A 13,437-nucleotide genomic window follows, 5' to 3' on the forward strand; every position below is an offset into this window, starting at 1 on the left:
CATTATAAATGGCAGTTAAATTCCAGGGTAGCCAAAATTTAGACTATAAAAGCTTAAAAGACATCTTTACAGAGAACTGAAACTGTAATAGTGAGTTAAAGGACCCAAGACCTAGGGGCAGAGCTAGGCTGAGCTCCAGGCAGATGGAGCAGCTTAAGATTTGGGGAGACCAGGTGCCAAGGATGTTTCTGCTGCCTGCAAGGAGGAGCCAGACACTAAGGACCCAATGAATCAAGAATAAAAAACAAAAAAACTACTTCATTTTCATACAAGAGTTTGAGCTGTATGTTTATGTATGTCTGCACATACATGTGTGCTTCTGCATGTGTGTATGAATGTATGTCCCCTTCTCTTGGCAGAAAGGTAAGCCCTGTACACAGGGACAGAAATCCTAGGAAGCAACACTTTACAGTTGGAAGTCACCTGGCAATTGATGAATAGCATTTGGGAGAAGGAAAAGAAGGGCATACTCTAATGTCATGGTCACTGGTATGAGAGAGGAAGTGGCAGAAAGGAGGGCAGCCATGGCCATAAATTCACTAGCAAAATATGGAAGGGGCACTACAAGTTTGTTAGTGGGAAATTCATCGAACACTGTCATGGTGCCAACTGATAAAAATCTCTACAAAGGGAACCTATCTTGAATTTTTGGTGATTGGAAAGCAAGAAGGTTTCTTTATAAATTTCTTTTTAAAAAAATTATAAAGTCACAGAGTCATATAAATCTGGAGCTGCAAGAGACTGAAAGGCCATATGGTTGAACTCCTTTATTTTACAGATGAAGAGATTGAGTTCCTGAGAGGTTAAGTGACCTGCGCAAGTTCACCCAAGTCAGAAAGGTCAGAGGCAGAATTTGAACCCAGGTCTTCTTACTCTAGAGCCAGGACTGATTTTGTTATATCATCCTGTCTCCACTTGAATCCTTCACTTTATCTCTTGAGTAGTGAGCCAAATCATAAAGCAGGCTCTCAAAACTTTTCAGTGGGAGACAGAATTGAAAAATCATATTGGTCAGGGCTAAATAACGTTGAGTATGCCTAGATGCACAAACAAAATCAGAAAAGATATTGTCATACAAAGTAAGGATAGGTGGGATATATACTGTTCATTTTACTTTTGTGATATTATGAACTGCTTAAGGCTTATATCTGAATTTTATAGATATGAGGGTAAGATATTTACTTTTCTAGAGAGTCAAGGAAATCTTCCCTGAAGAAGAAAGATGGGAGTTTTGTTGATGTAGCTGTGAGAATGACTGGTAGACTTGGAGAAATACGTTGCTCCAAATGGAAGTACAAAATAAAATAACCATGCTGTTGGCAGTGTTCAGATTGGAAGAAGAGGGCAGACTGGGCGTGACAAATAAAGATTTTTAGTAAATGAGAGCAGTTAAGTCAACCTTCCTATAATATTTTTCATCATTGCCAGTGTTCAATAGAGCACTGGACTAGTAAGTAGGAGACTCCAATTCCTTCTTGAGTACTTTCTCTCTGTCTGTTTTCTCATCACAGTGCAGAGTCAGGAAGGCATGGTTTCAAATCCTGCCTGAGATACTTACTAGCTGCCTGACCCTGAGCAAGTAATGTCATTTCTCTGTGCCTTAGTTGACTCTTCTGAGAAACTGGGATTTATTTGATGGTCCTTTTAGCTCTAAATCTACAATCTTCTCTTCTGTATAATAAAGGTAACAGTATCAGAGTTGTTTACATCACAGGGTTGTTGAGAGAATCAAATAAGGTAGTGTATTTTAAAAAAAGTTCCTTGAAAATCTTAATATGTTGTTATTTGGTCATATATGACCCTTCGTGACCCCATTTGGGGTTTTCTTAACACAGATACCAGAGTGGTTTGCCAGTTCCTTCTCCAGCTCATTTTACAGATGAAGAAACTGAGACAAACAGAATTAAGTGACTTGCCCAGGGCCACACAGCTAGTAATTGTCCAAGGCTAGATTAGAACTCAAGATGATGAATTTTCCTGATTTCAGGCCCAGCACTCTATCCATGGTGCCACCTAGCTGCCAAAAGCACTATATAAATGTCTGTTATTATTGTTGTTAATATTTTATTAGTGATAATAAAAGCTGTGGAGAAAACAGTCTAGTCGTACTGTTTATGCTCAAGGAAAGAGCAAACTACTTTGATGTTCCAAAAAACGAATCTCAGACAGAAACACATGCACAAAAAAGCCAGATATGCTCTTTTTTCTCCCTTTTTTTTCTTTTTAGTAACCTGTCCATCATCCCAGGAGGTAATCATTTAGTGAAATCAATAATATTCTAAGTATTTTTCTCTCGCTTTTTGTAAATCATTACTTCCTTGGATGATGGGCCATTTGCAAGATGAACATGATTGGCTATAAGTTTAGTTAGGTAAATGTCAGTCTTGGATCCTAGTCTCTATATTACTTAATCCCCCTAACATGCCTGCTACATGTATCATTTACCCTTTTTCTTACAAACCAAGAAAATTGTGCACATCATGGCTAAATGATTTACACTAAATCATTCAGCAAGTCAGTGATAGGAAGAAAATCAGAATTTTGAACTGTTGGCTCCCCATTTCATACTTATTCCACTGGGTCATCCTCTCATTTTTTCACCAAATTGCACTGAGTGGGAATGTATCTTTGCCGAACACTTCTTTTGGTAAATGAAACAACTTCAAAAAGAGAAACCTGGGGATTTTTTTAAAAGCCCAACTTTAATGTAAGAAATTCTCTCATTCCTAATTTCAGTTCAGTTTGTAAATAATCTGCTAAATCCTGCTGGATACAGTGGCTCAAGAACAGTTACAAGCAGGTTTCTGAGTTTTTGCTTTTGTGAATGGAATTCAGAAACCATAAGGGAAAAGGAAGATCATCTCAATGGAAAATGTAGTGGAACGATTTTATTGAGGTTCCACATCTGCTAAATGAACCTCAGTTTACTCATCTGTAAAATGAGGGAATTGGACTAGATGATCTTCATTGTTCGGTCATTCTATGAATAACTAGTACATCAAACCACAACATGCATTAATGAGTTTCATGTTGTGGCAGAGCAAATTCTCAAGTCTACACATCTCACGGGACTGATGGTCCTGCACCATGAAGAACCTAAATTAATTCAATAGGTTCAAAAGTGTTTCTGTACAAAATGCTACAGTGTCTCTGCAAAGGATAAGAGTTTCTTCTTACTGCAGGGAGAGGCATACACTGGAAGTCAGATGCATATAGAGACACTTTCCGCAGACCATACTGTTGGCTCTGATGTATCCCTGAAACGGGCTGCAGTCCTGCTCCAGGTGTCTCACCTGGTGTGTCACATATAATGGTGCAAGCCGAAGGATGTTGGCTCTCTCTTTAACCAGCAGAACCATAGAGCTCAACTGAAAATTAGGGAAATTAGAGAAGAAGAAGAAAATCCAGCATCTGAACAATTGAATTGTTTTACATCTGTTGCTTGCCTCTGGACCTCCATTTCCTCCCTGGCTGAATCCCTCCTCAATCTTGTGTGTGTTAAAATACTGCTGTTGCTACTGCTGCTGCTCTTCCTTCTCCTCCTCCTCCCTCTCCTCTCCCTCCTCCTCCTACTCCTCCTCCTCCTCCTACTACTACTACTATTGCTACTACTATTTGTAGATAATTGCTAGAACTGAATATCCCTATACTATGGTTTAAATTTTTTTCTCTCCTCCCCCAGTTCTGTCCCCTAAATGAATGAATGATTATGTTGTATATCAGTATTTTCATGTTTGATAGCACATTTTGGTTTCCTCCAGGGGTAGGAGGAGCAGGACTAGTGATTCTCAAAGCATATAAACATGAACAGTATCAGTTAAAAATGGAGAAAAAAAGAGAATCTCATCCAAATTGTTCCTATACATTAAATGGGCACACAATTTAGCAGCCAGGTGGCACAGTAGATAAAGTGCTACTACACCTGGAGTCAGGAAGACCTAAGTTCAAATCTAGCTTCAGATATTTATAGTTCTATGGTCTTGTGCAAATCATTGAACCTCTGTGGACCTCAGCTTCCTCCTCTCTAAAATGGGTTTAATAATAGTACCTACCTGCCAGAGTTACTATGAGGATAAAATTAACTAATATGTGTAAAGTGCTTTTCAAACCTTAAAGCTTTATACAAATTCTATCATTATTATTATTGTGTTATTATTATTATTATTAGCTAAAATGCAGTAGTCTATAAAACAACTTGTCAAGTTTGGTGCTACTGAATTACTTTCAGACTTCAAAGTTTCTTAGTGCATAAAGTAATTATCTTTAATAATGGCAACTCCGAAAGGTAAATATTAGGATATCAATAATTAATAATGAGGAAGATTACTAGCAATTTTATAAAGCTTAAGGTTTGCAAAACACTTTACATATATGTTTTACCCTGTAAGGCAGATGCTATTATTATCCCTATCTAACAAATGAGGAAACTGAGGCTGAGAGGTTGCATGATTTGCCCAGGTAACACAGCTAAGTATGTGAAGCAGGTTTTGAAAATCAGATTTTCCAGACTCCAAGATCCATGTGCTATCCACTGTTCCAAATAGCTGGCAACATATAATAGTTGCAGAAGATGCTAACGGTGCATAGTAATATAATGAACTACTCTGTTATTGAAGGACATTCAGGTGTGTAACGAGCCAGCTAAGTGCTATAGTGAATTGATGCTAACCTTGGAATAATAAAGAAGACCTCAGTTCAAATCTTGTCTCAGACACTTACTATTGTCTGTGACCCTGGACAAGTGGCTTAGCCTCTCTCAACCTTAGTTTCTTTATATGTAAAAGGGGGGAAATAAGATCTACTATGTCACAGGGTTATTGTGAAGATCACATGAAATAACGTTTGTAAAACACCTAACCAACTATTACAGTCATTTTCTAGTCATGTCCGATTAGTTTCTACACTTAGTAGAGTGTAGAAACATAGGATTCTCTATACAGTGTAGATAACTGCTACATTAAATCACAGATCTGAAGTCTTTTAAAGTTGTTCTCCTTTACGTTGCTATGGTCATCAGATAAAATGATTTTCTACTTCTGCTTATTTTAATTTACATCAGTCTATACAATTCTTCCCAGATTCTTCTGCATCTATCTTATTTGTCATTTCTTTTTGTGCAATAATATTCCATTATGTTCGGATATTGCGGTTTGTCCAGCTACTGTCCAACTGTAGCTCACTGTACAGTATTATTTAAGCACCTGATGTTTCCCTGATGCTTTAAGTGTGTTCAAGTTTTGCACCTCTCTCCCTTTGCACCTCAAAACAACACAGTAAGGTAGCTATTATAGGTATTATTTTCCTCATTTTACAGTTGAAGAAACTAAGGCTCAGAGAGGTTAAATGACATAACTATTTTCACAAAACCAGTAAGTATCAGAGGTAGGATTTGAACCCAGATCTTCCTGCTATCCATTAAAACAATGGTTCTCAAACTTTTTGGTCTCTGGATCCCTTTATACTCTTAAAAATTATTGAGGGCCCCAAACTGTTTTTGCTTGCATGGTTAATTATGTGCTTGATATAAATATATTTATTATGTGCTTAATATCAATATGTTAATATCAATTTATTTTTATTTACCATATTAGAAACTGATAAAACTGAAACATTTAAAATGTTTATTGATTCATTTAAAATAACAATAATAACCCCATTGAACATCAACATAGCCTTTTTATGAAAAATAACTACATTTTTCTATAACAAAAATGATTTTGTAAGAAGGGCGGATTTGTTTTAAATATTTTTGCAGATGTCTAGCTTAATAGAAGATAGCTTGATTCTTATATCTGCTCCTAAATTCAATCTGTTTCAAAATGATATTTTGTTTGAGGTATATTAAGAAAATCCAGCCTCACAGAGATATGTAGTTGGAAAAGGGAGAAGTATTTCATAGGCCAAGCCTTAGTATTATTATGAAAATAGTTTTGCCCTCACAGACCTCCTCCCCCCCAAAATGGATCTCAGGGATTCCTAGGACTCTATAGACCACACTTTGAGAAATGCTGCACCGTACCAGCTTGCCTCTTGCCATGTCTCTTTAGCTAATTAAAATTAGAACAATTAGTTGTAACACTCCAGAAACTGAAACTAATGCCAAGTACCTTTGCCACAGAAATGCTCACATCATAGTTCTTCCTAATCCACTTAAGTCTCCCTTTAATGTTCTGACATTAGCAAAATGTTTTGTTTGCCAGAATCACCACCCAGATCTATCCAACTTTATCAAAACTTCCCAAACTCCCTATTTAGAAAACACGATGCTTCTTCTCACTGCAAGCATGTCTTCTCTGTCATAATATGGTAGTATACACTGTTGGGTGTCCCCTAGGGCTCCCTACCAGGTTTTTAAAAATTACTTTTGCCTCAGGCCCTCTGGAGGGCCTAGATTAGCTATCTTTCAGTATTGGGCTATTTGCTTTGAAATGATGGCTACCCACAGCTATTTAAGACTACAAAAACATTTTTAAAATTAAAAACCAACCACAAACTCATTTCTCTCATGTTGAGCATGTATACATGAGATCATAGATCCAGAGATGGAAAGAACTTTGGAGGCCATCTAGTCCAGCTCTTTCATCTTACAGATGAGGAAACTGAGGCCCAGAGAAGTTAAGAGATTTGTATCACATGTTTCCACCTAAACTTCAGGTTAATTTCTCTCAGAGTTAGTGTAGGATACCGACTTTTGAATAAACCTAAGCATTTATTACTACCTTCATCTCTGTGTAACAATGTACCTAACTCAGCAAGACACTGGCAACTGTCAACCTCAGTTTCCCAAAAAGAAAAATATTGACAGTGTGGACAAAGAGTGACATGATAATGGAACTTAATTTGGATTAGTTAGAGATCCATGATCTTATCAATGTGAGTACTGCGTTCCAAAGGCACAGGTTGAATCTCATCTGCACCTTCTTATTCTTTGTCCACAAGAATATGAACCCATATTCTCTCATAACCCTCTAAATATGGTTTTCCTAATTTCATGGAGACCTCCTACACTAGGTCATTTAGCATGTTGTACATACCAGTGTACCATTTGGGTTGTCCATCCCTTTTCCATTCCCTTTTCCATCCATTTCCTTTTCCAACCGCACATTTCCTGAATGACATCTTTTGTTGTTATTTCTTGCATACAATATCTGACTGTCAATATGATGCAACCTGGTTACACCCATCATGCATCTCTCTATTGTCCTATGACTCACTTAGAAATCTGAACCCTAAAAAGACTTGTAATGGCAAGCAATGTGGGACTTTTTGTTCTGCTCTTTTTCATTTTGGAGTTCTAGTTCTTCTCAGCACTAAGGTAATCAGGTGCCTTTGATTGAGACTTACCTTTGTTTGAATCAAGAGTCTTTGATGACCTGCTTAAGTCACAAGAAAGCCTAAGTCACATGAGTTCGAGTCACATAGTTGTGACGGCCTCTGTGAGCTGACCCTGAAGAAGTGTATATGTACTGAGGTTAGCATTTTGCTTTGGGGGCTCACTCATTGGAAGAGTGTTCATGTGGAGACTCTGTGTAGCTGTTAAGGAGCCCCCTGGCTTTGAAAAACCCAGATGTTGGTGCTTCTCTCTCTGGTAACTATGTATGCAATATCTTAGTCAGACAGCTAGAAGCCTGTCTGTTGATTTGTGTTTGTTTGCTCTGTTTATATAATTGTTGTTTTCTGTTTGTGTTTTCTCTGAAGTTCAGGATGCTGACTTTTTCCGTGAACTAAGTGAATGATATATATATATGTATATATATATGTATATATATGTATATGTATATATGTTTAATTAAAATGAGATTGTAAACCCCTTAAAGTTGCTTTCCCTAGAAAAGCAGATCAAAGAAGCTGTGCTAGTAGCCCCCCTGTGTGCTGGTGCTGTTGGTCTTACACAGCCACAGTTTCACAAATGCAGTTTAGCCTGGTCTCTTCCTCCTATTCAGCACTGGGCTCAGCATATTGTTGATCTGAAATCTGTTCAGTATAGTATACTTATGGACTAATTCAATACATTACCCATCCAACTGCATGTTATAATCTGAACAAAAGGCATTCAGCATTCTTTTAGTTTTATCTGTTTTATTGGAACTTTTTGAGTGGTTGAGAATATTACTCAATGAAATTTGTAGTGTTGTGGGCCTGGATGAAATGTTACTATCAAACCTGAGCTCCTGCAGGACTTTATCATCCATACAGATTCTGTCTCCCTTTTGGACTCAGACTAGAACATCTTCTATAACAATTAATTAGAGAAAATGGAATTTGAATCTTTCAAATGCCTCAGATAAAAGTAATTAGTGGATGTAAGAGGAAGGATATTTGGATTAGTGTTTCTAGGTAGAAATATAATATAAAGCAGGTGGTAACTAGGTTGCCAAGGATTAGATAGCAGACAATAGAGGGGAGAGTTAGACCTGTAATTTCTACAATTAAAAAGAGAGAATCACTAATGTGATTAGTATCTATCAGAATATGAGGAAGAGAAAGACACCTTTTACTTGGGCTTTGGGGATTCCACCTCCACAGAATAGCATGATAATACAATAAAGAGATCATGTAGCTAGAGCAAAAGTCAGGCAGGTGGCCAAATGGGATATGCATGCATTTACATGTCTAACATTCAGGGAACTGAATTTTTGTACACCAAGCACAGGGGTGTTAGGCATATGCATTTCCCCTTCAAATAGTAGTCAAAAGATCTGGAATTGATGTTTGTAGAATAGTATAGTTGAGGAAGAAATCCAATTACTGAGCTAATTAGCACCTTGGAGTAGTAAGCACCAAATTTACAGTAAGAAATCACAGGGGAGAACTCAAGTTATTCACTATGGTTTAAAATTCATCTTCTTAGACAGTCCAGTTGACAGCCAGGGACCCTGGGGCACATAGGCAGTTTAGTTTAGTTATTACTGAATGGAATTTAACCCTGGGAATTCTATCTATCACTTTTAAGAAGAAACCAGTCTTTTAGTTAATAGATTTTTAGAAAGTATTCTAATTCCCAAAGAAATTTGGTAGATGGTTTCTGGGTTGACTCAGTTCCTTTCTAAAAGTTATTTATTCTGCCCTAAAAATTCCATTTCCCTAGCTTTTATGATAAAATTAAAAATTCTGCTTGGGTAACTTTATGCATCCTCTTCATTAAGAGGATTTTTTGCTACTTATCTTAGTTTCTGGAATCTTATGACCTTTTATTTTCAAAGATTACTCACAGGGCTCTTTGAAGGGAGCAACAGGAGAAATTTGTTCACTGATAACTGCTTGATTAGGGGTAGGGAAAATCATTGCATTCTTACCAACCCAACTGCTATGGCCATTCAGTGAAGCTCAAAAACAGGCTTCATTGTCTAGCTCTCAAATGTTTAAGGGAGTGAAGAGACAATGGGATTTAGTGGAAATTATGTTGGCTTTGAGGTCAGGTAAGATCTCAGTTTGAATATTTATCTATTAATTGGCATTATGACTACTACTACATTATGACTAGCACAATGACTACTAGCAAATCATTTAGCCTCTTTGAGGTTCGGTTTCCTCATTTGGAAACTGAGAATAATAACAGCTGTTAAGCAAGGCAAAACAAATCAATACATTGGCCATGTAGGAAAATGTATGCCTCGTTGGACACTCAGTCTGTTATCTCTTAGTGAGAGATGGGAGACATGCTTCACCATCCACCCACTGAACTCACTAATGGACACTGCATCGGTCAGAGTTCAGCGTTTAGCACGGAGCCTGGAATGTAGTAAGTGTTTAATAAATGCTCATTAATTGGCAGACTGACACCACAACGTTTATTGACTGCTTAGTAAAATAAGTGTCAATCGCGGCTGTAAACTATGTATAACGTAACAGATGTCAGCTATTCACTCTTCTGGCTCAGTAGGCACCTGTAATGAAGATCATTCAAGGCAAGATCATCTTTGCCTTTCCACATTCATATGCAGAGACCTGGACTTGAAGCCTGCAGACTTCAGTGCGAATTCCACCTCTCACTTACTAGCTTTGAGACCTTAGTCAAATAGTCCAACCTCATAACTGTACATATGTAAACTGACGATAATACTTTACCTCTCAAGCTTATTGTGAAAAGTCATTCTATCTAAACTATAAAGAATTATATGTGTATATTGTTATTGTTATTTATTCCTTTTTCAGTTGTGTCCAACTCTTTGTGACCCCACTTGGAGTTTTCTTGGCAAAGATACTAGAGTGGTTTGCCATTTCCTTCTCCAATTCATTTTTCAGATGAGGAAACTGAGGCAGAGAGGGTTAAGTGACTTGCTCAGGGTCACACAGCTAATGTGTGTCTGAGGCCAGATTTGAACTCAGGAAGATGAGTCTTCCTAGTTCCAGGCCATGAACTCTATCCACTGTGCCACCTAGCTGCCCCTCCTATTATCTAACAGGATCATAATATATTTATGGTAAAAATCTGTCCTTACTAATCTGCGAGATGAAGGAAAATCCATGGAGAAAGAATTTAGAACTCAATTCAATTCATTTGCATTATTTTCTGGCATCAGTTGTAAGATAGCACCTATAAGCACAGTATCTTTAGGTTGGGGAAATGTTTTAGACTAGGCCTGACTCGGGCTGGTCTGATGTTTCAGGTTTGAGTGGAATGAAATGACACACTCATAGACCATCTAACAGTTAACAAAAAGGTAGTCCATTTAGCCATCACATGGAAAGAATATTCAGGAAGGATACATGGAGTCTTACTCCCCCACCCCTATTTCTAGATGGAGATGTCTGGTCAGCAGAATGTGTTGGGTGTGTTGACTCACATCACAGTGGAACTTCCCCAAATCTGAGGAGCACTGACTCCTTGCAGGCTGTCCTTTTGTGTTTTAGGTTACTGCAAATCCAGAGCAGGCTTTGAATCTTAGTCCCATGGATCCATCAAGATTCAAGGTCAACTTCCCCTGACTATTAGGTAGGAAAGAAAAAAAACCTAGCCCAGTGTATGCAGCTGATATTTCTCCTACCATATTGGGTAAAAGTGGAATTTCATTTGCTGTGAGGGTATTGACTTTAGATTGTGATACAGACACTTAAAGTGTGCAGGAGATAATACCCTTCAGTTGTTGAATTCTTCTATCTCCCAATCCTTTTTCTCTCTCCACCTGAAAGACCTTTGCCCCACCTCACCCCTGCCAAACATCACTGAACTGGAAGGTAGCAAATACTTTTGATCTTTATTATGTCAAATTTATTGCAATCTAGAAGACTTAGGTTCAAATATTGGCTCTGCCATGCAGTACCTGTGCAACTTTGGCAAACAACCTTTTTGTTCTTAATTTCCTCCTCTATAAAATGAGGAGGTTGGAAGAAGGAACTTTCTAACCCTAAGTCCATGATTCTATCTATGTATGTCCCATCTCTTAAGGTAGCAGCTGGTTACTGTAAGTTTAAAAGGTTGCTTTGTGACTTACTTTTTTACCGGTTTGTTCCCCTCTCAGCACAAGGCGAGTGGACAACTCCAATACAAGACTGGCAGTTCAAATTGAGAAAGATCCAGGTATGGCAAGAACCTCCTTCCCCCCTCTTTAGAAATGTAGATGGGTTTTTTTCTGGGAACTAAGCAGGGAAAATTAGGTTCATGTTGTTTTTAATAATCATTGTGGGAACAAAGCACATTGGAGCAAATATGTTTAGAATAAAATAAAATTCTGCAAGAGGATTGATTAAGCCCCCTGATTTGGTATGGAAATACATTCATTGGTTCTTCTGAATTGATTAGGTAGCTCTTGAATAGTGAATAACTTTGTTAATCAAGACATTGGAGTTTGTAAGTAGTAAATACCAAACTTAGGCAGCAAATCTTGAAATCCAATTGGTTTATAGTCCCACAGCACCTTGAACAAATAAGAATTAAGCTGCCCTCCACAGGACAAACTTTTCTAATTCCATGGCTTAGAATCCACAAAAGGATCCAATAAAAAAAACCACATTGTTTTTCCTTCACAATCTGTCTTTCAGCTTTCTACTCATTCTTCTTTTCCTTTCTCCAAAGAACCACAAAATCCGCTATAACCTGTGTCCCCAAATTCTCATCCATACCATCTCTCCTTCTGTAAGCATTCCATGATACCAGTGAAATAGTGCCCAGGGGGGAAAATGTATCTGGTCTGAGGGCTAGGAAAAGATGTCTCTGGATTCATGAAACTCTGTAATATCTATCTCAAGTGTAAAGGTGAACTCTACCCTTACACATCTGTATTATCATCAGCCAACCATAAACGTTGCCCCCTTGTAACTGTAATTGTGTTAACATTATCAAAGTATTTTAAGCAAGGGTCTAGAGATAAAGGTCTGTTTATTCTGGTACCTATTGTTTAAAATATATCTAGTCTCTACATATTATCTATTTGTATATATTATCTATATAATGTAGATATATTATCTGTAGATGTATATATTTCATTATATATAGACTTATCTATATCTCTGAAGATATCTGTGTAAGTTATGTAGACGTCTATATAGATATAATTAAGACTCCTTTGAGTCTCTTCTTCTAAGCACCAAGGACTTTCAGCAGGCCTCTGAGTATAAGCTGTGAGTCACTGTAACAAATGAATGTCGTAGTCAGGTCAAGTAGGCAGTGTGTCAGGGGCTTTAGTTATGTTGATACCATATGAGGTTATATGACACTGTCTCAGCTCATAAGAAATTCATTTCATTTCATTAATCATAATTAGGCTATAAATGCAATTACCTTAATTCCTCTCTTTACTGCTTCTGGCAGTTAGTGAGGACATTCATAATCTCATGATGTTATTTCATAGATCAATTGAAACACTGATTTGTGGTGATGCCAGTGCTTAAGTTAGCCTAAGGATGAGAAAGAGTGAAGACCCACTGAGAAGCCCAGGCAGGCATTGGGTTCACGTTGTTTGTCTGACAGGATTGTCTCATGGAGTACAGCTCAGGCTACACTGCATTTGTGATTGTCCTCTGAATACTCAAGCCAAAGCAGATCCAACTGCAGAGGTGGCACAGTAAGGTAGCAGAAACGGTGCTAGATTTGGAGTCAGAGATTCTAGTTTCATTCTGGCCTCTGCGACTCATTATCTTTGTGACCTTGCACAAGTCACTTGAATTCTATGTCTTAGTTTCCTCAGCTGTAAAATGAGGTAGTTGGATTAGATAGTCTCTAAGGTCCGTTGAGCTTTATGATCCTATGAATCTGTGCTTTCAGGGAGCTTATTCTCTGAGAAATTGCTATGTATGTGATATATAACATATGACATGCTATATTGTACATTTCAGCTATTGGGGGGGAGGGGATCTAACGGAGGAGCTATGGGGATCACAAGTTCTTTAGGAACGCTTTACTCCAATAAGCTTGAAACGTGTTATAGGCATTATCTAATGCATGGCATGCATGGGATCCTCTACAAATTCCAAATTCTTTGTACATAATAATTTGAT

At 37.7% G+C, this 13,437-nt stretch overlaps 1 protein-coding gene across 1 annotated transcript in view; it reads left to right on the forward strand.

Moving 5' to 3' along the window:
* PCNX2 (pecanex 2) overlaps window positions 1–13,437 on the forward strand; it is a 348,308-nt gene that overhangs the window by 263,767 nt on the left and 71,104 nt on the right. The window contains exon 24 of the mRNA XM_036756504.1: window positions 11,463–11,521. Coding sequence (XP_036612399.1) covers window positions 11,463–11,521 — 59 coding nt within the window. The remainder of the gene's footprint in view (window positions 1–11,462; window positions 11,522–13,437) is intronic.

Source organism: Trichosurus vulpecula, chromosome 4 (assembly GCF_011100635.1).
Source record: "Trichosurus vulpecula isolate mTriVul1 chromosome 4, mTriVul1.pri, whole genome shotgun sequence".
NCBI lineage: Eukaryota > Metazoa > Chordata > Mammalia > Diprotodontia > Phalangeridae > Trichosurus > Trichosurus vulpecula.